We start from the raw sequence: 27,573 nt of genomic DNA on the forward strand, positions 1-27,573 counted from the left end.
GGCCCCTGTAAACCAACCTGGCTGATGCTAAGATGTCAACGACCCAGGACTAGATGGGCCTCTGAAACCCAGTGACCCTGTTGCTTCCATTTCAAAATTGGACACAAAACAATAAAAATGATAATGATAATATTTCCCTACTTGTATAACACATGTGCCACATGTAGTTCTAAATGTCCAAACCCATATTGGGGAGATTTATGTCACATTTTGGCCCCATAGTTCCTGTCTCTGGCGCATTGCAGTTAATCTCCCAAGGTGCCAATAGCTGTAAGCGTTAAGGAACTCCTGAAGCCCTGTTCTAGGTCTGGCAGCTTCAGCCCCTTCTCCTCCAAGCACTTTTCTCCACACCCTTCCCTTTGGGAGAATGTTGTAAAATCTCCTCTCAGTGGTCCTTTAGCAACACCGGAGTGGCCTGCAGTGTAGCACTACGAGATGGTCTGGAAGAGTCTTTAGTCCTCCATCTCCATAACCTCCACCACAACTCCCATTCTTTATATAGGCCAGCATCATTCAATAGAAACATAGAATGTGAGCCACACATGCAATTTTAAATGTTAGATGTTAGTAGCTAGAGTGAAATGTTTTAAATGTTAGTAGCTAGACTGAAAAAGTTAAAATACACAAGTGAATTTCATCTTAGTGGTGTTATTTACCGAATATTATATTTTACATGTCATCAATATAGAAATTATTAATGAAATATTTTATATCCCCCTTTTTTTAATTACACTTTAAGTTCTACGGTACATGTGCACAACGTGCACGTTTGTTACATATGTATACATGTGCCATGTTGGTGTGCTGCATCCATTAATTCGTCATTTACATTAGATATATCTCTTAATGCTATCCCTCCCCCTTCCCCCCCTCTCCACAATAGGACCCAGTGTGTGATGTTCCCCTTCCTGTGTCCAAGTGATCTCATGGTTCAATTCCCACCTATGAGTGAGAACATGCGGTGTTTGGTTTTCTGTTCTTGTGATAGTTTGCTGAGACTAATGGTTTCCAGCTGCATCCATGTCCCTACAAAGGACAGGAACTCATCCTTTTTTATGGCTGCATAGTATTCCATGGTGTATATGTGCCACATTTTCTTAATCCAGTCTGTCACTGATGGGCATTTGGGTTGATTCCAAGTCTTTGTTATTGTGAATAGTGCCACGATAAACATATGTGTGCATGTGTCTTTATAGCAGCATGACTTATAATCCTTTGGGTATATCCCCAGTAATGGGATGGCTGGGTTAAATGGTATTTCTAGTTCTAGATCCTTGAGGAATCGCCATACTGTTTTCCACAATGGTTTAACAGTTTACAGTCCCACCAACAGTGTAAAAGTGTTCCTATTTCTCCACATCCTCTCCAGCACCTGTTGTTTCCTGATTTTTTAATGATTGCCATTCTAACTGGTGTGAGATGATATCTCATTGTGGTTTTGATTTGCATTTCTCTGATGGCCAGTGATGATGAGCATTTTTTCACATGTCTGTTGGCTGTATGAATGTCTTCTTTTGAAAAGTGTCTATTCATGTCCTTTGCCCACTTTTTGATGGGGTTGTTTGTTGTTTTCTTGTAAATTTGATTGAGTTCTTCATAGGTTCTGGGTATTAGCCCTTTGTCAGATGAGTAGATTGCAAAAATTTTCTCCCATTCTGTAGGTTGCCTGTTCACTGTGATGGTAGTTTCTTTTGCTGTGCAGAAGCTCTTTAGTTTAATTAGATCCCATTTGTCAATTTTGACTTTTGTTGCCGTTGCTTTTGGTGTTTTGGACATGAAGTCCTTGCCCATGCCTATGTCCTGAATGGTGTTACCTAGGTTTTATTCTAGGGTTTTTATGGTTTTAGGTCTCTAATAGATCTTGAATTAATTTTCGTATAAGGAGTAAGGAAAGGATCCAGTTTCAGCTTTCTACTTATGGCTAGCCAATTTACCCAGCACCATTTATTAAATAGGGAATCCTTTCCCCTTTTCTTGTTTTTGTCAGGTTTGTCAAAGATCGGATGGCTGTAGATGTGTGGTATTATTTCTGAGGGCTCTGTTCTGTTTCATTCGTCTATATCTCTGTTTTGGTACCAGTAGCATGCTGTTTTGGTTACCGTAGACTTGTAGTACAGTTTGAAGTCAGGTAGCGTGATGCCTCCAGCTTTGTTCTTTTGGCTTAGGATTGTCTTGGTAATGCGGGCTCTTTTTTGGTTCCATATGAACTTTAAAGCAGTTTTTTCCAATTCTGTGAAGAAAGTCATTGGTAGCTTAATGGGGATGGCATTGAATCTATAAATTACCTTGGGCAGTGTGGCCATTTTCACAATATTGATTCTTCCTATCTAAGAGCACGGTATGTTCTTCCATTTGTTTGTGTCCTCCTCTATTTCAGTGAGCAGTGGTTTGTAGTTCTCCTTGAAGAGGTCCTTTACATCCCTTGTAAGTTGGATTCCTAGGTATTTTATTCTCTTTGAAGCAATTGTGAATGGGAGTTCATTCATGATTTGGCTCTCTGTTTCTCTGTTACTGGTGTATAAGAATGCTTGTGATTTTTGCACATTAATTGTGTATCCTTAGACTTTGCTGAAGCTGCTTATCAGCTTAAGGAGATTTTGGGCTGAGACAATGGGGTTTTCTAAATATACAATCATGTCATCTGCAAACAGGGACAATTTGACTTCCTCTTTTCCTAACTGAATACCCTTGATTTCTTTCTCTTGCCTGATTGCCCTAGCCAGAACTTCCAACACTATGTTGAATAGGAGTGGTGAGAGAGGGCATCCCTGTCTTATGCCAGTTTTCAAAGGGAATGCTTCCAGTTTTTGCCCATTCAGTATGATATTGGCTGTGGGTTTGTCATAAATAGCTCTTATTATTTTGAGATACGTTCCATCAATACCGAATTTATTGAGAATTTTTAGCATGAAGGGATGTTGAATTTTGTCAAAGGCCTTTTCTGCATCTATTGAGATAATCATGTGGTTTTTCTCTTTAGTTCTGTTTATATGGTGAATTACATTTACTGATTTGCATATATTGACCCAGCCTTGCATCCCAGGGATGAAGCCCACTTGATCGTGGTGGATAAGCTTTTTGAAGTGCTGCTGGATTCGGTTTGCCAGTATTTTAATGAGGATTTTTGCATTGATGTTCATCAGGGATATTGGTCTAAAATTCTCTTTTTTTGCTGTATTTCTGTCAGGCTTTGGTATCAGGATGCTGTCAGCCTCGTAAAATGAGTTAGGGAGGATTCCCTCTTTTTCTATTGATTGGAATAGTTTCAGAAGGAATGGTACCAACTCCTCTTTGTATCTCTGGTGGAATTCAGCTGTGAATCCGTCTCGTCCTGGATTTTTTTTCATTGGTAGGCTATCAATTATTGCCTCAATTTCAGAGCCTGCTATAGGTCCATTCAGGGATTCAACTTCTTCCTGGTTTAGTCTTGGGAGAGTGTAAGTGTCCAGGAAATTATCCATTTCTTCTAGATTTTCTAGTTTATTTGCGTAGAGGTGTTTATAGTATTCTCTGATGGTAGTTTGTATTTCTGTGGGGTCGGTGGCGATATCCCCTTTATCATTTTTTATTGCGTCTATTTGATTCTTCTCTCTTTTCTTTTTATTAGTCTTGCTAGGGGTCTATCAATTTTGTTGATCTTTTCAAAACACCAGTGCCTGGATTCATTGATTTTTTGGAGGGTTTTTTGTGTCTCTATCTCCTTCAGTTCTGCTGCGATCTTAGTTATTTTTTGCCTTCTGCTAGCTTTTGAATGTGTTTGTTCTTGCTTCTCTAGTTCTTTTAACTGTGATGTTAGGGTGTCAATTTTAGATCTTTCCAGCTTTCTCTTGTGGGCATTTAGTGCTATAAATTTCCCTCTACACACTGCTTTAAATGTGTCCCAGAGATTCTGGTATATTGTATCTTTGTTCTCATTGGTTTCAAAGAACATCTTTATTTCTGCCTTCATTTCATTATGTACCCAGTAGTCATTCAGGAACAGGTTATTCAGTTTCCATGTAGTTGAGCAGTTTTGATTGAGTTTCTTAGCGCTGAGTTCTAGTTTGATTGCACTGTGGTCTGAGAGACAGTTTGTTATAATTTCTGTTCTTTTACATTTGCGGAGGAGTGCTTTACTTCCAACTGTGGTCAATTTTGGAATAAATGCAATGTGGTGCTGAGAAGAATGTATATTCTGTTGATTTGGGGTGGAGAGTTCTGTAGTAGTCTATTAGGTCCACTTGGTGCAGAGTTGAGTTCAATTCCTGGATATCCTTGTTGACTTTCTCTCTCATTGATCTATCTAATGTTGACAGTGGGGTGTTAAAGTCTCCCATTATTATTATATGGGAGTCTAAGTCTCTTTGTAAGTCTCTAAGGACTTGCTTTATGAATCTGGGTGCTCCTGTATTGTATGCATATATATTTAGGATAGGTAGCTCTTCCTGATGAATTGATCCCTTTACCATTATGTAATGGCCTTCTTTGTCTCTTTTGATCTTTGATGGTTTAAAGTCTGTTTTATCAGAGACTAGGATTGCAACCCCTGCTTTTTTTTATTCTCCATTTGCTTGGTAGATCTTCCTCCATCCCTTTATTTTGAGTCTATGTGTGTCTCTGCATGTGAGATGGGTCTCCTGAATACAGCAAACTGATGGGTCTTGACTCTTTATCCAATTTGCCAGCCTGTGTCTTTTAATTGGATCATTTAGTCCATTTATATTTAAGATTAATATTGTTATATGTGAACATGATCCTGTCATTATGATATTAGCTGGTTACTTTGCTCGCTCGTTGATGCAGTTTCTTCCTAGCATCAATGAACTGTACATTTCGACATGTTTTTGCAATGGCTGGTATGTGTTGTTCCTTTCCATGTTTAGTGCTTCCTTCAGGATCTCTTGTAGGGCCGGCCTGGTGGTGACAAAATCTCTAAGCATTTGCTTGTCTGTAAAGGATTTTTTCTCCTTCACTTATGAAACTTAGTTTGGCTGGAGATGAAATTCTGGGTTTAAAATTCTTTTCTTTAAGAATGTTGAATATCGGCACCCACTCTCTTCTGGCTTGGAGAGTTTCTGCCGAGAGTTCTGCTGTCAGTCTGATGGGCTTCCCTTTGTGGGTAACCCGACCTTTCTCTCTGGCTGCCCTTAATATTTTTTCCTTTATTTCAACTTTGGTGAATCTGACAATTATGTGTCTTGGAGTTGCTCTTCTCGAGGAGTATCTTTGTGGCGTTCTCTGTATTTCCTGGATTTGAATGTTGGCCTGCCTTACTAGGTTGGGGAAGTTCTCCTGGATGATATCCTGCAGAATGTTTTCCAACTTGGTTCCATTGTCCCCGTCACTTTCAGGCACCCCAATCAGACATAGATTTGGTCTTTGCACATAATCCCATATTTTTTGGAGACTTTGTTCATTTCTTTTTACTCTTTTTTCTCTACACTTCTCTTCTCACTTCATTTCATTCATTTGATCTTCAATCGCTGATACTCTTTCTTCCAGTTGCTCGAGTCGGTTACTGAAGCTTGTGCATTTGTCACATAGTTCTCGTGTTATGTTTTTCATCTCTATCAATTGTTTTAAGGACTTCTCTACATTGGTTATTCTAGTTAGCCATTGGTCAAATCTTTTTTCAAGGTTTTTAGTTTCTTTGCACTGGTTACATAGTTCCTCCTTTAGCTCTGAGAAGTTTTATTGACTGAAGCCTTCTTCTCTCAACTTGTCAAAGTCATTCTCCATCCAGCTTTGTTCTGTTGCTGGCGATGAGCTGCATTCCTTTGGAGGCGGAGATGCACTCTGATTTTTTGAATTTCCAGCTTTTCTGCACTGCTTTTTCCCCATCTTTGTGGTTTTATCTGCCTTTGGTCTTTGATGATGGTGACGTACTGATGGGGTTTTGGTGTGGGTGTCCTTTCTGTTTGTTAGTTTTACTTCTGACAATCAGGACCCTCAGCTGTAGGTCTGTTGGAGTTTGCTTGAGATCCACTCCAGACCCTGTTTGCCTGGGTAGCAACAGCGGAGGCTGCAGAAGATAGAATATTGCTGAATAGTGAGTGTTGCTGTCTGATTCTTGCTCTGGAAGCTTCGTCTCAGGGGTGTACCCCACTGTGTGAGATGTGAGGTGTTGGTCTGCACCTAGTGGGGGATGTCTCCCAGTTAGGCTACTCAGGGGTCAGGGACCCACTTGAGCAGACAGTCTGTCCATTCTCAGATCTCAACCTCCATGCTGGGAGATCCACTGCTCTCTTCAAAGCTGTCAGACAGGGGCATTTACCTCTGCCGAGGTTTCTGCTGCTTTTTGTTTAGCTATGACCTGTCCCCAGAGGAGGAGTCTACAGAGGCAGGCCAGCCTTCTTGAGCTGTGGTGGGCTCCACCCAATTCGAGCTTCCTAGTGGCTTTGTTTACCTACTTAAGCCTCAGCAATGGTGGGCACCACTCCTCCAGCCTCGGTGCCGCCTTGCAGTTAGATCTCAGACTGCTGTGCTAGCAATGAGGGAGGCCCTGTGGGCGTGGGACCCTCCCTGCCAGGTGTGGGATATAATCTCCTGGTGTGCCGTTTGCTAAGACCCTTGGTAAAGCACAGTATTAGGGTGGGAGTTACCCGATTTTCCAGGTGTTGTGTGTCTCAATTTCCTTTGGCTAGGAAAAGGAATTCCCTTCCCCCTTGCACTTCCCAGGTGAGGCGATGCCTCGCACTGCTTCAGCTCTCGCTGGTCGGGCTGCAGCCGCAGAGCAGTGCCAACTGTCTGACATGCCCCAGTGAGATGAACCCGGTACTTCAGTTGAAAATGCAGAAATCACCCGTCTTCTGTGTCACTCACGCTGGGAGCTGCAGGCTGGAGCTGTTCCTATTCGGCCATCTTGGGTGCACCCCCCCATATCCCCTTTTCATAGTAAGTCTTCAAAACCTGGTGGATATTTTGCACTTACCATACATCCCAGTTTGGACCACCCCTGTTTTAATTGCTCGATAGCCACATTTAAGCTCTTTGAGTACATATATGATATGTGTTTTGTTTTCCAGTGCTTAGCATACGCCTGGTACCTGATACATATGTTTAAATACTTGTTAAATGAACAAAGGAATGAATAAGTGGCTGATGGACATGGATAGGTGTGTTAGTCATCTATTGGTGTGGCTATCATATTAAGCAAGGCCAACATAGAAAACAGGTTTTCCCAGTGTTCTGCAAAGTGCTATTCAGGCATAGCTGCAAGATAAGCCTCCAACTCCCCACTTCCAACCAGAATGGCTCCTGGAATCCCTCTTCTGCAGAAGGGAGACTAGTGAAGCAGTGATGGGGAGTGTGGCCTTGAGCCAGCTGCCTGCACTTAAACTTAACCTCAGCCACTTTCCAGCCACAGTATCTTAAGCAAGTTATCAAATCTCTCTGTGTTTCACTTTTCTCTTCTGAAAAATGAAGATAATTTAGTTCCTCTCAGAGTTTTGTGAGAATTGTTTTAATACATATACAGTGCTTAGAGCAGTGCTTAGAATACAGTAAGCACTTTATAAATGTAGTCTGTGTATAGAAATTTTAAAATGGCCACTGTCTCCTGCTCTTTTAACATAGAAATCTGATTCTGCCACTTCTTGGTTAAAACCCTTCCAAGATTTCACTGCAAGGACCTGACCCCTGACTGCCTCTCCAGTCTCCTTTCAAGCCTCTTCCCTGGCTGTCTGCACTCCTGCCTCTGTTTTCACTTCAACTCCTCCCCACTTGCTGGTCCTTTGCCTGGAGCCAACTTCTGTTAATCCTGTCAGTTTTGCTAAAATATTATTTCCTCATGGAGGCCTTCCCTGGGCCTCCAGATTAAATTAATTCCCCTTCCTAAACACTTATAATATGCTATACATTTCCTCTCATTGCACTTGTCCCAGCTGAAATTACTTAGTTTTAGGTATGATTAGTTGTTAATGCCTGTGCCCTCACACCCTTCTACCCTATGGTAAGCTCTTTGAGGACATACATCGTATCTGTTTTCTTTTCCCATGCTTAGCATATGCCTGGTACCTAACACATATTTTAAAATACTTATCAAATAAACAAAGGAATGAATAAATTGGTGATGGACATGGATAGAAGTATTAGTTATCTATTGCTGCATAATACATTACTACAAACTTACGAACTTAAAACCACACACATAGATTATCTCACAATTTCTATGAGACAGGAATCCAGGCATGGCTTGCCTGGGGTCTCCACTTAAGGGTCTCTCAAGAGGCTGCAATCAAAGCACTGGCAAAGGCTAGCATCTAACTGAAAAGCCCAGCTAGAAAAGGATTCTCTTCCAAGTTCATGTGGCCGTCGGCAGGGTTCAGTTCCTTGTGGGCTGCTGGAATAAGGGCTCAATTTCTTGCTGGCTGTTGGACAAAGCCTGCCTTCAGTCCTATGCCATGTGGGCCTCTCCATAGGGCGGTTCACAATGTGGCAGCTTGTTTCAGAGCCAGTGAGGGAGAGAGTCTGCTAGCAAGAACGTTATAATTCTTCATAAATGTCATCATGGAAGTGGCATTCCATTGTTTTCCATAGTCTGTTCGTTAGAAACAAATCACTGGTCCTGCCTGCACCCAAGGGGAGGAGAGTACTCAAGGGCCTGATCACCAAGGAGGCAGGATCATTGGAGACCATCCTAGAGTCTGTCTGCTACAGTAGTCATGAGGACAGATGGAAAGGTCCACCTAATTTGGTAGTTAATTGGTAGTATATTGTATACTCCTTGTATATGTAATTTGCCCTTCATCTGTTGTATTTCCTGTGCATTTTATTGTGCTCTATGAGTCTTTTGCAGCTCACAGGTAATGGATGCCACAGCCAGACTAAAAATCAACCTCGAGGATGTTTTATATACAGCTGTAATTCTCAATGCACTGTAACTGCCCTAGAATCATACCATTTCTTCTCCTCTAATATCCCTTCTGCATGTTTGGCAATATCTCTAAAAACTGGTTTTGGAACATGATGAACATATTTGGTACCAAAAATGCTGAATATCAAAATGGATGTTGTTTTCTTCTGGGCAATGAATTTAATACTTGCACTATTCTATGTGATTTCCCATGTGGAAATCTTTTCAGAAGCCAGATAGATTTTTCAAGCATAAATTCATCACCATGCTTTGATGGATGAAATAAGTTTCACTGACATTTCAAATTAGCACTTCTTTTCCTAATCTTATCCCATTCTTAAATGCAGTGATTTGTGAAGCAATATTATATATGTTTCTCCCAATCTTTCCTTAATGTATACCCCTTTCAAATGCTGGTAGATGGGTATTTCTTTAGCCAAATTGTACCATTCTGTTTTACTCCTCTCTCAGAAATTGTTCCTCCTGAGTCATTTTATTAATTTTTCTATCCTCCCTCCAGTTTTGCTTTTGGTTCCATTATTTGTAATATAATAAGATGCTAGGACAAAAAATAATGCAGACATGCACTTAAAAGAAAATAATTACCTGAAAAACATCAGAATATTTCAATCTGTTGTCAAGCGATATATAAGAAAGCTACTGATCCTCACCAAGATGAGGCTAAAGCCAAATATTTTTTCTTTCCAATCCCACAGTCTCCTACCTCCAATTTCTGGCAACCTTCTTTTGAGAGTCAACACCGCTTGGCTATTCATTAATGGAAAATTCACGCTTACTACCCAAATTCACAAAAAAATTGTGATTCTGTATGTAATGGTCTTGTTTGTGGCATTGTTTGATTATTTGCTTGAATAAGCCCTTCTTTAGGAATTTACATAACCCAAAACGTAAGTGCTGATTTTTCCCAGGTGTCTATAAAACAATTGGCCTTGATAACAGTCAGCCTTTCTAGCTTTTATTCATCATCCTCTTTTTTGAAAGCAAGGACTGTATTTTCATTTTTATGATTTTCTCTTCTCCTAATAACCACCTGCCTCTCCCCAAACCTCATGAGCCACTCTGGTGCCTCTGCCTCAGGCCTCCTCAACGCAGCCCTTCCTTCACTCAAGTGCTGCAGGGGCTCAGACTCCAAGAGGGTATGTTCTGCAGTGGAAGGCACACAACTGTGAAGCCAGATCAGATCTCAGCTCTACCATTTCATTCCTTCCTTCCTTCCTTTCTGTTGTTTACACAGTACCTGCTGTGTACTAGGTGCTAGGGTCTATGTAGGATATACTGTGTGACTTAACCTAGCTTCTTCCTCTGTATAATAGGTGAAAATGAAGAAATTGTTAAGATCAGAGGTCATGTATGTGAAGTACCTACTGGCATATCTGGGACCCAGCAGGGCTCTGCAAATGGCAGCCAAAGCTCCTCCTAACTGTGCTTTCCCTGCTATGTCATGCTCCTGTCGTGTCCAACGTCTACAGATCCTGCTTTCTGTTTCTAGAGACACTGGATCCTTCTTGTTCCGCTTTCCCCTTGATTTCTGATCAGACTAGAAAAATTAGTCATACTGCATGTACTAAATAGCCACGGATGCAGAGAAATGTATTACTACTCTTGAGATAATATTTGATTCAAAAGACCTCTCTTTGAGGCCAGGTGCATGCCTGTAATTCCAGCATTTTGGGAGGCCAAGGCCTTGGGAGGATTACTTGAGCCCAGGAATTTGAGTCCAATTAAGCAACATAGTGAGATTTCATCTCTACCAGAAAAAATAAATAAATAAGATTTCTGGTCAACCACAGTTCTGTGTTCTACATTTTCATCATCCAGTATTTTCTGCTGCTTTCAAGATTGGTGTAGTTCTAGAAATTCTTGACCTGGTATCCAATTCTAGACCTTGATAACATGAGCATCTAGGTTTTATTTAACAATACAAATTACACTCAGGAAAGAAGGAAGAGAAAATGATTAAGCATCAAATATAGGCATGATACTTAAAGCTTTCACATACATTTAATGCTTCCAGCAACCCTGGGAGGGAGGCTTATAGAAAGTAAACAATTTGTCAAGACTTGTAAACTTTTTAGGGGTAGAACAGAGACTTAAAACCCACTATTCCGTGACTTGTAAACCAGTGTCAAATCCATATTGCCTCCACAGAGACATAAACAGTATTTTTCTATAACTCATTTATTTTATCTCTAAATGTCTTTATCCACAGACCATCCTAAACTTCTTTCTTCTCAAACAGGCCATAGACCTCAGCAACAATGATCTGTCCACCATCCTACCAATGATGATCATAGCTTTAGAATTTCCCCATCTAGTGGTTGACTTGGCTGATAATCACTGGCAGTGTGATGATAGTGTGACAGTCTTTCAAAATTTTATTTCTGAATCCTGGAGGAAAACGTGGAATGTCATTTGCAACAGGTGTATAGGTAAGTCAGTAACGTCTCTCTGAAAGGCTCCGTTTATACTGAAAAATGCACATAAACATTTTAGTCTCATTTGAAATAATGACAGTCCCCCTGAAAGCAAAAGTGCTGATCCTTGGCATTAGTCAGTCTGTGTCATAGAAAAATCACTGGTGCCAAATAACTGTTTTCCTCAGTTCATCAATTATTTTCTTCATGTGGTCAAAGAAACACAGTTCAACTCACTCAGCATCAATTGGATTTGGTCAAAAGGAGGAATTCCACTAGAAGAGAGTTTTGTTCTGACACACCAAACTTTATTCTCAAGAACCCTAGACAGGCTGTTGGCATTAGACAAGAATTAAAAATTGAGTAAAATTTAATGTCACAGTTTTATCCAAATTCCTAACAAATAACCTATTAAAGAAAGAACTTTTAAAATTAGAAATATAATTATTTTAGATGTTTGCTAACATTCTAAAGGTGTGATCCTCTACATACACAAAACACACACACATATTACAAAAGCATATTTTCCTTTAATTTGTTCCTTGCCCCTCTCCCAAAGTGCTGGAATATGTTACTGGGGTTGAACATTCTGGGAAGCTTTTTTTTACATTAACTACCTTGGCTAAATCTCAACCTCATATATAGAAAAAAAAAAGTCCATGAAAAAAAATGAGTCATAGATTCTGTTCTATTCAGGACTGCCATTCAAGTAGGAACATGGCCATGCCTACCAGGTTTAGAGGAAGTTCATGAAGATCAGAGAGAAGTCTTAATGTCATCAGCTACATTTGTTTCACTCCACAACTGACATTCTGAGGGTAGAGAGCAAAATGTCAGGAACCAATAAAGAAAATGGAATATTTTTGCTGTTTACTAGTACATGGAGTAGGTAAGATTATGGAGGAAGGAGAAGCCATGTACATGTGGCTGTCCCTCTAGTCTGGCTTCTTCCTCCCACAGGCAGCAGTGAGGCAGGAAGCCTAAGGTACATACAACCTCCAGGACCTCTCAGCAACAGACCTCAGCCTGATAGCCATGTATAAATGCATACAACCATAAACATGCTGTTGGCATTAAACAAAAACGAATGAATGAATAATATTTTTAAACTGCTGATCGTGATGTAATGTACACTTTAACTTGTAGCTAGATAAGGACTGAGGAGGACTCACAGAAGCTTCTGAAACCCCTAGAATCTGGAGCTGGGGGCAGTGGCTCACACCTGTAGTCCCAGCTGTTCAGGAGGCCAAGGGACAAGAATCGCTTGATGCCAAGAGTTTGAGACCAGCCTTGGCAACGTAGTTACAACCCTTGTCTCTGTAAAATGGAAAATAAAAAAAAAGCAGCCCAGGCGTGGTGGCACACACCTGTAGTCCCAGCTACTCTGGGGGCTGAAGTAGGAGGATCGCTTGAGCCCAGGAGTCTGAGGCTTCAGTGAGTTATGATTGTGCCACCCCTCTCCATGCTGGGTGACAGAGACCCCAATTCTGAAAAAAAGAAAGAAGAAAAGCCCCTGCAATCTTATTTCAATGTTTGCTTAATGTGTATTTTTTTAATCCCACTTTCAGGGAGTGAGGAGGCCAATGGGGGTACTCCCCAGAGCAGGATTTCCAGGGAAACCAGCCTTCCTCCCATTCATCTGCATCCCGTGAAAAGCCTCATAAGGAGCAAAGCAGAGAGGCCCCAGGGAGGAAGGCACATGGGTGTTTCCACTCTGGGGAAGAAGGCAAGGACCAGCTCTGGTCTCAGGGAGAAGCAGAGATGGCTGCCAAGGAGTGTTAGAAGCACCCGCGATGTGCAGGCTGCCGGCAGAAAGGAGGATGCTCCCCAGGACCTGGCTCTGGCAGTGTGCCTGTCAGTGTTCATCACATTCCTTGTCGCCTTCTGTCTGGGGGCTTTCACAAGGCCTTATGTTGACAGACTGTGGCAACAAAAGTGCCAGAACAAAAGCCCTAGCCTGGACAACGCGTGTTCAAACGAGGGCTTTTACGATGACATCCAAGCTGTGGGGCACACACCACACCCAGAGTCCCATCTGCGCCAAGCATTTCCTCATCTAAGCCTCTACAAGAACCAGACCCCTTTCTGGGTGACACAGCCACACTCACATGCCACCATAATTCCTGATAGAACTCTGGGAAGCAGCAGGAAGGATCCTGGCAGTCCGCAGAGCTCAGGACAGTGCAGGGACAACACCGGGACAGGAAGTGGAAATGATAGTGCAGTCTATTCCATTCTCCAGAGACACCCACATGCTGGTAACCATGAACTAATGTCAGCAACACAGGATCACATCCATAGGAATGATGTTCTTGGAGAACGGACTTATGAAACTGTGGCCCAGGAAGAGTCTCTCAGTGCACATTCAGTGGGCGTCTCTTCTGTAGCTGGCACGTCTCGTGCTGTCTCTGGCTCCTCTCACGCTGTCTCTGGCTCAAGCTGTTATGATTCCAATGAATTAGACCCGTCCCTCTCCGGAGAAATGACAGCTTCCCTCTGTAAAATGCTAACACATGCAGAAGCACAGAGGATTGGAGACAGTAAGGAAAGAGGGGGCACCGAACAGTCACTTTGGGACTTGCAGATGGAATTTTCTAAGGAAAGGCAAGTGAGTTCATCCATTGATTTGCTGAGCATACAGCAGCCAAGGCTCTCGGGGGCAAGTGCTGAGGGAGCACTTTCAGCCCACTACAGCGAGGTTCCACACGGTGACCCAAGAGACATGGATCCATCAGTCTTTCCTCCAAGATGGGATGGTGGCCTGGATATCACTCCTGCTAACAAGGAACCAGTGCAGAAATCCACTCTTTCTGACACTTGCTGTGAGTTGGAGAGTGACTGTGACTCTGATGAGGGGTCTCTGTTCACTCTGAGCTCCATAAGTTCAGAAGGTGCGAGGAGCAAGACTGAAGAGGCAGCACCTGACGAGGAGCCCCTGCAGGATGAGAGCTCAGGGGCAAGCAAGGACAATGTGACGGCTATAGACAGTCTTGAGGACAATGTCACCTTCCAAACAATTGCAGGGAAATGCAAGAATCAGGAAGATCACTTTGAAAAATCTCTCATTTCCACTCCAGACTCTGGTGTGTACAAGACTCATCTGGAAAATGCCTCTGACACTGACAGATCTGAGGGCCCATCACCCTGGCCCAGGTCACTGGGGAATAGTCCCTGAGGGGATAAGATTCCGGGCATGTTTACTTATAATTATGACACAGCTTTTCAATCCAAGGCAGCAGAATGGCATTGCTCACTTAGAGACTTAGAATTTTCTAATGTGGATGTTTTACAACAAACACCACCATGTTCTGCTGAAGTTCCCTCAGATCCTGATAAGGCTGCCTTCCATGAAAGAGACTCAGACATTTTAAAATAAGAAACTTTCATTAAGGAAATATTCACAGCTCTAAACAATATTCCTTTAATGATCATGGCAGGGGAAAACTAAAACATTCACAACAAGATCCTGAAGGAGAAAACATGAATTCCAACCAGGTGGACACTGATGCAAATGAGGGTTTTGTGGGCCCACTTGAGGAGGATGATTCTAGAAGGGTTATAAGCTAAACATACTTGTTAACATCCTGTGGGGATGAACCTGCTCTTCAGTGTGAAAGAGAAAGAGGGGAATATTTTGAGATCATTCCAAGAACCATGCACCATTATTACAAGAGCTCCCAAATGAAACCAGTTCACTAAGAACACAGGAGCACTTCATCAATAGATTGGGATAAATATTCAGAAGATAATCTGTTGCAGTTAGACAAAATGATTCTAATTTCCTTCTCAAATACAGACGTGGAGCAATCTGATGGGATTTGGCTCTCTGAAAAGAACAGCTTTAGGATGACAAAGACAAGGATGTTCAACTTTATCATCAAAGAGAATTCAAGTGACATTTTTTCATACATATTGAAGCACTTAAGTGGAAATGCTGGATAGATTTTAATGAATTCTGAACACACACTAGCACAACTTTTTGGAGGCTGATCATGAAACTGCAAAATTGAGAAAATCCTGAGTAATTATAAATGTTTTTAAATAAGTTATGTTAAAAGAGAAGTGGGACCACTTTTTAGAACGAAGTGTAAATTAAAAAATCAATTTTCAAGAAAAGAATTGATGATTTCTATAAAGAAAAAGATTCTCTGGCATATCCTTGCCTAGCCCTTCCTTGGCATGACTTGCTACACTCTAGCCATCATGAGCTGTGTCCTTCTGTTCATCCTCTGCTTCACAATATTTTCTCATCTTCCTTCTTGATATCCCCCCTCTGCTTGCCCTCTTAAAGACAGCACTCCTCAAGGGTGTTTGTTTATTCCTAGTCTTTCTTTATGATTCCTTTCTCCTTGAACCTCACTGTGTAGCAACCGGCTCTACACAGATACGCCAGACCTGCATGGCAAGTCCTACCTCCCTCCCAAGCTCCAGACTCACATTCTTAACCCTAGTTGCCCAAATTCATATAGGTCATCTGAGCATCTAAAATTCATTGTTGTTTTTTTCTACAAAATAGTAATAGACTCAAAATCTCCCTATATTGCCCAGACTAGTCTTGAACTCTGGGGCTCAAGCAGTCCTCCTGCTTCAGCCTGTCAAAGTGCAGGGATTACAGGCATGAGCCACTGTGTCTGGCCAAATTCATCTTTTTCTTTCACAGATATAATCTCTCATATTCCCTTTCTTGGTCAACAGTATCATAACATCCACCCAGTAAACCCAGTTAAAATTTCTGACTTATCTGTCTCCTTTTCATTTTCTATATCTGAGCAGCCTCTAAGCTCTGTGTGGTGGAAGTTCCTGAATGTCTATACAGGTGGACATTTAGGCTTGATAATATGGAGGAGGGCTAGCCAATTTGTGTTAAACCATTGTTTGCATAGAAAACACACTGTTTTTACTTACAGTGTATATTTAGGGTAGACTAAGGTTGAAGGTGTTGGGGTTCTGTGGAAGGGCCTTAAGAGCCCCCTAGTCCACCTGTTGGCATCATCACTAGTCCAACCAGATCTAACTCCTCAATGACTCTTAACTTTGTTACATGTGCTCTCAATCCCCAAATAAAGCACATCCCTTGTCTATTACCTAGATTATTGTGACCTTTAGTACTTCTCCTTGACCCTCATTCACCCCTAAATAATCTTATATCTAACCCATCATGATCCTGCTCAAAAATTTTTGATGACTCCTACTGCCTGTATAAAAACCAAATTCCATAATCTAGACACACCCTACCTTTCTGACTTCATCTCATCACATTGTCACTCAACTGCACATTCTACATTCTGGTCTATGTCATGTAACATTAATCATTTATTTATTTCAGCAAACCCTTTAGACCTTTTCTGGGCCCCTTATCAATTTCTCCCCAATTGCTATTTTGAACTTTCACTGTCCTTGAATTTTCACTGAGAATATTTAGGAAGAAGCTCCTCACTCACCTACTCCATAGCTATGTGCACTTCTTATGTGCACACCTACCCTCATTCGTGTCCTCTCATGACCCAAGGTCATGGGTCCATTCATGTTTCTCTTGCATGCTCTTCCAACCTCCCCCTATCTAATGTATTCTTCCCACAGAATAAGCCTGCTCAAGTCCCTTGGATACTAAAAGAAAATGCCACCCTGCAGCTCCCTCAAAATGCCACCTTCTTCTCTCATAGCTAGGTATCTCAAAGTGATGGTCAGCAACTTGCCATGGGCTCTTCAGCACACTGCAGCCTGACTTTGGCTCACTTTTCTTTTGACCTGTGCCAGTAAAGGTCACCAACAACCTCCAGTTGCCACATACAATGGGCCCTTCAGTCTTCACCAAGGAAAACCACTTCAGCATTCCCCAAAGCTTAGCTTAAGGAAGAAGTATAGGCTCCTTCTTTGACCACCGTTGACTACTCCCACCTTGAAACTCATTTTCAGTGGCTTTTGTGATACATCTCTGTAAAGATGAGGTCTCAGGAGTACACAGATGACAAGAAACAGGGATGACTGAAGAGAGTTTAATGAAGGAATCATTTGCAAAGATCTAGGATTAAGGTAAACTAGCAAGGGAAGGTGATGGACCTATAGGCTAGCAGCAGGGGACAGCCTTGACACCCTTAGACCTGTAGAGATAAGGCAAAGTTGCAACCATGAGGTTGCCTAGCAGGAGCCCTGGTCTTTGGCAGACCATAGCCAGTAACAATCCATTTACAGCAGAAGGAAGCCAGAAGGTGATCACCCCAGCCTTTCTCTTCTCACTCTCCAATCTCCTGGCCATGACCCCAAGTGGCTGAACTCTTGAAGCCAGAGGACAAGAGAGGCATTGATGTGGTCCACAGCAATCAGCCTTCCAGGCCACAGAGCAGGATGGAGAAGGATAGTGGATTTGGAGGGGCAAACAGAATATCCAGTGCACACTTCCTCCTAATTTTTCTGGCTCTCTGTGATTCTTTCTCAGGCTCCTTTTCTGACCCCTCTTCTTATACTAACCTCATAAATATGTGTGTTTCTCAGGGCTTGGTCTTTGGTCCTCTGGTCTTTTCACTCAGTTCACTTTCTCCATGTGAGCTATCAATCATCATGGCTTCAACCACTAGCTAAGTGTTGATATTTCCCCTTTCTATAACTCTTAGCTTTGAAATCTTTCTGGAGCTTTACACTCACATCCAGTTGTCTATTAGCTATCTCCATGGGCACCTCAAACTAAGTGTATACAAAACGAAACCCGTCAGCTCTCCCTAACCCTCCCCACTCACAGAATCTGATCCTCTGTGTTCTCATCTCACTAGCTACCCGGCTGCTCCTTCCAGAAATTTGAGTCATTCTTTTGATGTCTCTCTCCTCCTTTCCCTTATCTAACTCATTAGTCACTAACTACAGCCAATTCTAACTCCTAAGTACCTTCCAAACGTATCCCATCCCCTCTGTCCACATTGCCACAGCTTTTGCCTTGACAAGCTTTCACCTTGACACTCTGAGATCTATCGTAACAGTGCTTTCTGTATTTTCTGTATTAGTCATTATTCTCCAGAGAAACAGAATCAATAGGATACATACAGATAGAAAAATACTTATTATGAAGAATTGGCTCATGTAATTATGGAGGCTGAGAGGTTCCACAATCTGTTGTCTCTAAGATCAAGGCCCAGGAAAGCCAATGGTAGAGTTCCAGTTTAAGCCCAAAGACTTGAGAACCAGGAGAGCCAGTGTTGTGAGTTGCAGTCTAAGTCCAAATGTCTGAGAACCAGGAGTGCTGATGTCTAAGAGCAGGAGGAGATAATGTCTCAGCTCAAGAAGACAGAGCAAAGCCCTCTTTTCTCCACCTTTTTGTTCTGTTTAGGCCCTCAATGGATTGGGTGCTGCCTGCCCACATAGGTGAGAGCAATCTTTATTCGGCTGCTGACTCAAATGCTAATCTCTTCCAGAAACACCTTCACAGACACACCCAGAAACCATGTTTTACCAGCCATCTGGGCATCACTTACCCATCAAGTAGGCACATAAAAATTAACCATCACACCTCCCGCCCTACATCTGTTTACTATTCCTCACACTGCAGCCAGGGGGTGGTTTCTAAAATGCAAATATGATTATGTGGCTTCCCTGAGTAGAGACCATCCATTGACTATAGTTTTTTTTGTTTCCCTAAATCTCCACATGTAACTGAAAGAGGTTCAGTCACTCACCACCTGCAGAGTCCAATTAACAAGATTGAGTCTGACATAAAGAAAGTGACTTAATTCCAAAGCATAGCTTAGGGGAAGAAGTACAGATTCCTGCCTTTAAGGATATCGCTTCACTTTTGGGGCAGAAAGCAGAGGCTTTTAAGCAGGGACTTGGCATGAATGGCATGCAGGAGAGGGAGCAAGCAGGTGTAGGGTCTGCATGACTCACTTTGGTGCTGTATATACCAAGCTGGCACCATCGTGGGCAGAGCTAGGTTGTAAGGTGGCCACCGTCTTGAGATCCACTCCAGGTGAGAGAGAGCTCTGTTGCGAGAACACTTCAGGTTGTAAATTGACTGTTGTCTCTTGAGGCCATCTCTTGGTGGGAGAATTCCCTCTCTGGTGCATAGTTATTAGACTGGTGCAAAAGTAATTGCAGTTTTTGCCATTACTTTTGCCAGATTACCTTGGCACCAAGATAATAGATAAGTTTGCTCTGTAGGAAGTGTCTGGTGAAGGGAAGGTAAAGGTTATAATTTCATTTATAAAGAGCTAAGAAGTGAGGAACAAGGGAAAAGGGGGAAGAGAAAAGAAGGAAAAAAATAAAACATAATCCATTCTTTTTCTCTTAGAAAAGAGGGGGTACTTGGTTATACACATGCCTGTCCATCTCCCCGTTCCTGTCCATGTTGCTCCGCCCAAAGCACTTTTTCACAAACAAGCACTCCTTTAGCTGACACATTCCCACTTAGGTGTCTGCCATATTGTTGTCTCCTCAGGGACGACATCTCAGACCCCACACTAAGTTAGATTTCCCTGTTACAAATTCTGTCATTACACAGCATTGGCCTCCCTACATGAGAGCTTATCACAAGTAAAAATAAATAATTAGTTTAATTAGGTTTAATGTCTGTCTGCCCCTTTAATACTGTAAGTGCCACACAAACAAAAAAATTGTGTCTGTCTCCCCAAGACTTGGAACTGAGTAGGTCCTTAATACATGCATTCATTAAATAAATGAAAGAGCAAACTTTAGTGCAGTGTACAAGGACATCTAGCATCTGTCCCTGCTTACCACCCAGATTGTATTTCATGGTGCTTTGCCCCATTCCTAACATCCAAAGTTCAAGCCGGTGCACCAAGTATAACTGCTTACAGTTACAAACTCACCAGACTATATATATCATTCGACTATGTCTTGGCCTATATTGCTGCCTGCTTTCTGAGTGGTACCTCTGGCCTCCCCACCAAGTCCCATCTCATCTGCCTGGCAAATGGGGTACATGAAGTGGGGAAAACCACTCAACATGTAGTCAACTTTGTAACCAGAACACTAAGAAAAACAATCCTTGGTAGTTTGGATGCTCCAGATAGGCAGCTGGGCATGGTTAGAGGCTCTTCTTTGAATAAGCTGTTTGTGGACTATTTCCTCCGTGAGTTTTTCTCACCTCATTCCACCCAAGTAGTATCTATCACTTCCTTCTTCCCTGGGATCTCCACTGTACCGTTTTGTGTATTATAAAAGAAACAAGGCTTCACATGACTTTACTGAGATCTGCTAGAGACTCTTCTATTGGCCAACTTCCAACTCAGGTGAAATTCAGTTTTGCAAAGAGTTCACTCCCAATGTGGAGTCCATAAAGTCATCTCAGAGCTGGCAGGTATTTCATAAGGTGAAAAATTACTTCCTATTCCATCAACACAGAGAAAAAAGGAATATACAGCATCCACTATTTTTGTTTGTTTTGTTTAGACTTCCAAAAGAAGCATCTGGTAGCATGGCATAAATGTCACAGTTTATAGTGTAGGTGTTGCAGATTTCTCAGCAAGCCTCTTGTTTCTTGCAAAAACAAATTTTAAAAATCCTTGTCACTATGCCTGCCATAAGCTTGGCTAAAATTACTTGATGTGAGTGATATTTGAAGCCTTCCACTTTCTGATTTTTAAAATGTCTCACCCTTGGACTCTGCTCTCAAATTGCCTCAAACTTTACCTAAGTTCTATAGAGTCCCTTTACCCCAGTTTTCCCCTCTGTTTTAGTTTCACTTGTCTCAATTATGTCTCTAGTTATTACATAAGTGACTTTTAAAACATATTCCTTTTTAATTTTTTCATTAAAACATATTCCCCCTTTCCTTTTCTTTATCAGAGTAACTCAAACACGTTTTTATGAGCCTAACAATTCTGCATCAGCATATTTTAGTCCAAGAAATACTTTTTGAAAATCTCTGGTATAATTTACCTTTACATGTTCCTAAAACCATTATATGTCTTGGTCCTTTGGGCACAAACCCAAAATATGAAACATTAAAACCTTATTCTCCTTGAAGAGCAGCAAATGCCATACATGAATTGTCTTTTCAATGTTCCTCCCTAAAAACCCTTCAGGTTCCATAAAGTCATTTTGGGATTAGATGGACAAAATTTTTCCCTATCCCTCTACAGTGGTCCAGGGTGTGAGGCCTGAGATTCTCTCTTTCTTCCTGGGAAGTCTTTGTCCAGTTCTTTTTGGTGACCATGCACAACAAGGGGAAAAAATCAAGGGAGTAACCAAGAGTAACCAGGAATAGCTGCTAGAATCACAAAACAGCAAATAAATGCCAGCAAGCAGATGTCCATGTATTTGTCTGTTTAAAAGACAAAATCCACTCCACTCAAGGATACACGTTTTATTTGAGTACCTTCAGATCCAAGGGAGATAAATGTAGAAGGAGGAGAAAGGGTTCTTACATCTTATGAGTGAAAAGGTTTGATGAATTTGATTAGTGCTTTACACTAGATTAATATGCCATCAAATAAATGTAAGTGGCAGGCCACAGGCTTAAGAAAGCAAGTGCTTTCATGAGCCTGTCCACTCAAGAGTAAGGGGACGAGTCCCATCTTTCTGTTGCCTGATAATCTCATGTTCATGACAGCTTGAGGACAAGACCTCTGTCTGAGTCTAGTTTCTGCAAATATCTTAGCCAGTTTATTTTTTTCAAATTCCTACCTTAATGTTTTACTGCTACCTATAATTTCTAGGTGATATGGAAGTGTTGGTGAATTTTAAGGCTTTGCAGATTGTCTTAATAATTCAGCATATGATGAATGTATCTCAGTTGCCATAATGAACAAGGACGTCCCATATCTGGGCATAAAATCTTTTTAGTCTTTGGCTGACATGTATTTTGTCCACTTGTGTGTGTGTGTGTGTGTTTGTGTGTGTATGTGTGTATCTACAATACTGAACTATTCATACAACTAAAAGTTAATAACATCTTTGCTCATTTGAAGAAATGCTATCCAAGTATATCATGTGTTATTTTAAAAGAAAGCTCTCATTTTTCTTTAAATACTGTTGACTCTGGCTTTCCATGACCCAACATATTTTAATTAACTATAATTATTTTATTTTGTATACTTAAATTATCAGAACTTGGCCAATAGGATTCTCCTTTAAGTTGGTTTTGATATCTTTCTCCAGGATTTCTAAAGCATCATTTCTTTGTGGCAAAAAATGTTCCAAACCAGTCTAGAATATTACCCCAAGAATGGAAGCAGCTTCTCTCCAAGGGCTGGTGCTTTATATGAATGGTGAATAAATAGTTCAGACTTTTCTGCTATCATATAAAATTTACATTACTGAAAAGCCTCACATTCTGCAAAATCAACACTAAAAGTCACGGAGCTTATGGGATACATGAAGTGGGGAAAACCACTCCACATGTAGTCAACTTTGTAACCAGAACACTAAGAAAAACAATCCTTGGTAGGTTGGATGCTCCAGATAGGCAGCTGGGCATGGCTAGAGACTACAACTGTAGAGACTAAAAATTCACCTAAGCCAGTGAGAGGAAACACTGACCACAGGTTTGTGAGAGCAGAGCTGGGGATGCTGGAACAATGCACACTGAAGGAACTCGAAACCAGAGGCTCCCAGGGCACAGGCACCAAGCAAGAGTGGCACAAGGCTGGGACACCACTGGGGGCCTCCCCAGAGAGCCTCGTGCTGGCAGTCATTTTTCATTTTCTTAAAATGCAGCTAAAAGAATCCTGGTCCCAGAACAGCAGCTGAGATGTGGTGTTTTCCCTTTCCTGCTGAAAATTGTGATTCTGTTCCTGCTCTTCTGGTTCCCCTTGCCCAGGAGAAACCTGATCTGATCAAACATGACTTCTCGGTTACATAGACATCAGTCTCTCTACACATATGAACTAATCATATTCTAGAAACACATGAATTTGTGAAATCATGAATTACCTCTGTCTTTGACCATACAAGGTACATTGAGAGGTGGAGGTTATTCTTTCACCTCCAATCTTAGCTGACCTATGACTGCTTTTTTCCCTTTTATTATTAATTTTAATTGACATAATAATTACTTATGGGGTACAGGGTGATATTTCAATACATGTATACAATGTGCAATGATCAAATCAGGGTAATTAACATATCTGTCATCTCAAACATTTTTTGTTGTTGTTTTGGGAATATTCAATATCTGCTCTTCTAGCTATTTGAAAATATACAATAAATTGTTGTTGCTGTCTGGGCTCAGACCCAGTTGGTGGTGAAATGATTAAAGCTAATAAGAAAGTCAGAATTATCAATAAATACAGGACCCACTATGGTACCTCCCTCCAGAAAATAGTGAAGAAAATTTTAATTTACCAGCATGCCAAGGACACTTGCTCCTTCTGTGGCAAAATCAAGATAAAGAGACAAACTGTGGGAACCTGGCACTGTGGTTCCTGCATGGAAATGGTAGCTGGTGGTGCCCGGACCTATAACACCACTTCTACTGTCATGGTAAAGTTGCCATCAGAATACTGAAGAAATTGGAAGACCAATAGAAGCTCCACAATTTGAGACATCACTAGTCTATGATAAATGGCTTAATTTACATAATAAATAAATAAATAAAATTATTGTTAATTATAGTCCTCCTATAGTGCTATAGAACATTAGAGCTTCTTCCTCCATTAACCAACCTTTAGCTATTCCCTCACTATCCTCTACCCTTCCCAACTTCTAGGAACCACCATTCTACTCTCTACTTCAATGAATCAAATATTTTAGCTTCCATATATGAGTGAGAACATGTGGTATTTATCTTTTTTGTGTGCTTGAATTATTTCACTTAACACAATGTCCTCCGAGCTCATCCATGTTGCCATGAATGACATTTTTGTTATTTTTTCTGGCTAAATAGCATTCCATTGTGTATATGTACCACAATTTCTTTTCACTTCTTTTTTTTACAGTGCAGTGGCATGATCATAGCTCACTGCAGCCTCAAACTCCTAGCCTCAAGCCATCCTCCAGGCTTAGCCTCCCAAGTAGCTGGGACTACAAGTACATCATGCCACCAGGCCTGGCTAATTTTTTAAACCTTTTTGAAGAGATGGGGTCTCACTTTTTTGCCCAGGCTGATCTTGGATTCCTGGCCTCAAGTGATTCTCCTGCCTCAATCTCTCAGAATACTGGGATTATAGCATGAGCCACCACACCCAGTCCCCATAATTTCTTTATCCATCTGTTGATGGACATGTAGGTTGATTCCATACCTTGGTTATTGTGAACGCTGCTTTAATAAACATGGAAGTATAGCTATGTCTTCAACATACTGATTTCCTTTCCTTTGGATATATACCCAGTAGTGAGATTGCTGGATCATATTGTAGTTCTATTTTTTATTTGTTATTTTTTTAAAGAATTGGTTCTCACTATGTTGCCACATGACTCAAGGGTGGAATGCATTGGCTATTCACACACATGATCACTGCACACTGCCAACTTGAAGGTCTCAAACTATTTTCCCACCTTGGCCTCCAGAGTAACTGAGACTATGGGCACACACCACTGCACTCAGCTTAATTTTAGTTTTGTGAGGCACCTCTACAACTGCTGTCCATAATGGCTGTACTAATTTATATTCCCATCAACAGTGTATAAGAGTTTCCCTTTCTCCACATCCTTGCTATTATTTGTTATTTTTGTGTTTTTGATATCAGCCATTGTTACTGGAATGAGATGATATCTCATTGTGGCTTTGATTTGCATTTCCTTGATTATTAGTGATGTTGAGTATTTTTTATATATCTGTTAGCCATTTGTATTTCTTATTTCTAAAGATGTCTATTCAGCTCATTTGCCCACTTTTAATCATGTTATTTGTTGTTTTGCTCTTGAGCTGTTGGAGTTCCTTGTGTATTCTAAATATTAATCCCTTGTTGGATGAATAGTTTGCAGGCATTTTCTCCCATTCTGCAAGTTGTCTATTCACTCTGTAGATTGTTTCCTTTGCTTTGCAGAAGGTTTTTAGTTTGTTATAATCTCATTTGTCTATTTTTGCTTTTGTTGCCTGTGTTTTTGAGATATTCTCCATGAAATCTTTGCCTAGGCCAATGTTCTGAAGCATTTCTCCTATGTTTTCTTCTAATCATTTAATTCTTCTAGTCATTCTTCTAGTCATTTAAGTCTTGTAGTCATTTAATTCTTAATCCATTTTGGGTTAATTTTCATATATGGTGAGAGATAGAGGGCTAGCTTCATTTTTCTGCATATAAATATCCAGTTTTCCCAGCATCATTTATTGAAGAGGTTTTCCTTTCCCCAGTGAATGTTCTTGGCCCTTCTGTCTCAAATCAGTTGGTTGTACATATGTAGGTTTATTTCTTGGTTTTCTATTCTGTTCTACTGGCTTATGTGTCTGCTTTTATGATTGTATTATGATGTTTTGACTATTATAGCTTTGACTACAAAGCTTTTTTGTAGTCACTTTTTTGAAGTGAGCTAGTGTGATGCTTCCAACTTTATTATTTTTGTCCAGGATTTCTTTGGCTATTCAAGGTCTTTTTGTGGTTTAGATATTAATTTTTAATTTTTTTTCTATTTCTGTGAGGAATGACCTGTTACTGCTTTAACCAATAGAGTTCAGAGAAAGTGATACTTCAGCACTTCTGAGATTGTCATAAGAAGCTTTGCAGCTTCCACCCGGGTGTCTTGAAATGCTCATTCTGGATGAAGCCAGTCACCAGGCCCTAAGTCCACCATATATGAGGAAGCCCAATTTAGTCACGTGGAGAAACCACATGAAGACAGAGATTGCCAACTTGCTCCAATTGTCCCATACGTTCCAGCCTGTATGCCAGACATTTTATTTTAAAAGATGACTTCATTAGCCAGGCATGGTGGCATGCATCTGTAGTCCTAGATACTCAGGAGGCTGAGGTGGGAGGATTATTTAAGTCCAGGAGTACAAGGTTATAGTGAGGGGCAATCCCACCACTGCAACCCAGCCTGGGTGACAGAGAGAGACCCTGTTCATGGTCTCAAGATATTCCATATTCATGGACTAGAAGAATTAATATTGTTAAAATGTCCATACTACTCAAAGCAATTTACAGTCAATGGAATCCGTATCAAAATTCCAAGGACATTTTTCACAGAAACAGAAAACAATCCTAAAATGTGATGGACTCACAAATAACTCTGAATAGTCAAAGCAATCTTGAGAAATAATAATAATAGTAATAATGTGGTACTAGCATAAAAACAGACATATGGGCTAATGAAGCAGAATAGAGCCCAGAAATAAATGCACACATTTATGGTTAGTTGATTTTCAACAAAGATGCCAAGAAAACACAGTGGGCAAATGACAGTCTCTTCAATAAATAGTGTTGGGACAATCAGATAGTCACTTATAGAAGAATGAATTAGACCCTTATCTCCTACCATATACAAAAATCAACTCAAAACATATTAAAGACTTAGATATAAGACCCCCAAACTATAAAACTACTATAAGAAAATATAGAGGAAAAACGTCATGACATTGATCTTGACAGTGATTTTTTTAATATGACCCCAAAAGCACTGTCAACTAAAGCAAAAAGAGACAGATTAGATTATATCAAATTAAAAAGCTTCTACACAGCAAGGGAAACAATCAAGAGTGAATAAACAACTTGCAGAAAATACAATATGGATTCATATCCAAAATAGGTAAGGAGCTGAAACAATTCAATAGCAAGAAAACAAATAACCCAATTTTTTAAATGGACAAAAAATGTGAATAGACATTTCCCAAAAGAGGACATACAAATGGCTAACAGGTCTATGAAAAAATGCTCGGCATTGCTCATCAGCAGAGAAATCCAAATTAAAAGCTATCACCTCACACAAGTTAAAATGGCTGTTATAAAAAAGTGAAAGATAACAAACATTGGAGCAGATGTGAAGAAAAGAGAACCCTTTTACACTGTTGGTGGGAATGTAAATTAGTAGAGCCATTAAGGAAAATAGTATGGAGGTTTTTCAAAATATAAAAAATAGAATTACCATGTGATCCAGCAATCACACTACTAGGTACACATCCAAAGGAAATGAAACCAATATGTTGAAGAAATATCTGCACTCCCATGTTCACTGTGGCATTGTTCACAATAGCCAAGATATGGAATCAACCTGAGTATTCATCAATGAATGAGTGGATAAAGAAAATACAACATAGAATACTATTCATACTATAAAAAGAAGAAAATCCTGTCATTTGGGACAACATGGATGAACCTGGAGGACATGATGCTAAACAAGCCAGGCACAGAAGGGGAAATATTATATGATCTCACTTGTATGTGGAATCCCAAAAAGTTGAAGACTTACATATAAGACCCAAAA

At 40.8% G+C, this 27,573-nt stretch overlaps 2 protein-coding genes across 2 annotated transcripts in view; both read left to right on the forward strand.

The window, feature by feature from the left end:
• The window catches only part of LRRC66 (leucine rich repeat containing 66), a 30,938-nt gene extending 15,554 nt beyond the window's left edge, over positions 1–15,384 (forward strand). The window contains exons 3-4 of the mRNA XM_065545214.2: positions 11,094–11,283; positions 12,837–15,384. Of these exons, the coding sequence (XP_065401286.1) occupies positions 11,094–11,283; positions 12,837–14,443 (1,797 nt within the window). The 3' untranslated portion in view covers positions 14,444–15,384. The remainder of the gene's footprint in view (positions 1–11,093; positions 11,284–12,836) is intronic.
• Positions 15,385–23,463: 8,079 nt separating this feature from the next.
• On the forward strand, positions 23,464–23,721 carry LOC123573513 (large ribosomal subunit protein eL43-like). Its single transcript, XM_045391947.2, has one exon. It carries the CDS (start codon positions 23,464–23,466, stop codon positions 23,719–23,721), a length of 258 nt encoding a protein of 85 aa, XP_045247882.2.
• Positions 23,722–27,573: the final 3,852 nt, after the last annotated feature.

This window comes from Macaca fascicularis, chromosome 5 (assembly GCF_037993035.2).
Source record: "Macaca fascicularis isolate 582-1 chromosome 5, T2T-MFA8v1.1".
In the NCBI taxonomy this organism is placed as follows: domain Eukaryota; kingdom Metazoa; phylum Chordata; class Mammalia; order Primates; family Cercopithecidae; genus Macaca; species Macaca fascicularis.

What these genes read in the sequence shown, in the direction of transcription:
- LOC123573513 (XM_045391947.2), top strand. Translation starts at nt 23,464, where the DNA reads ATGATTAAAGCTAATAAGAAAGTCAGAATTATCAATAAATACAGGACC.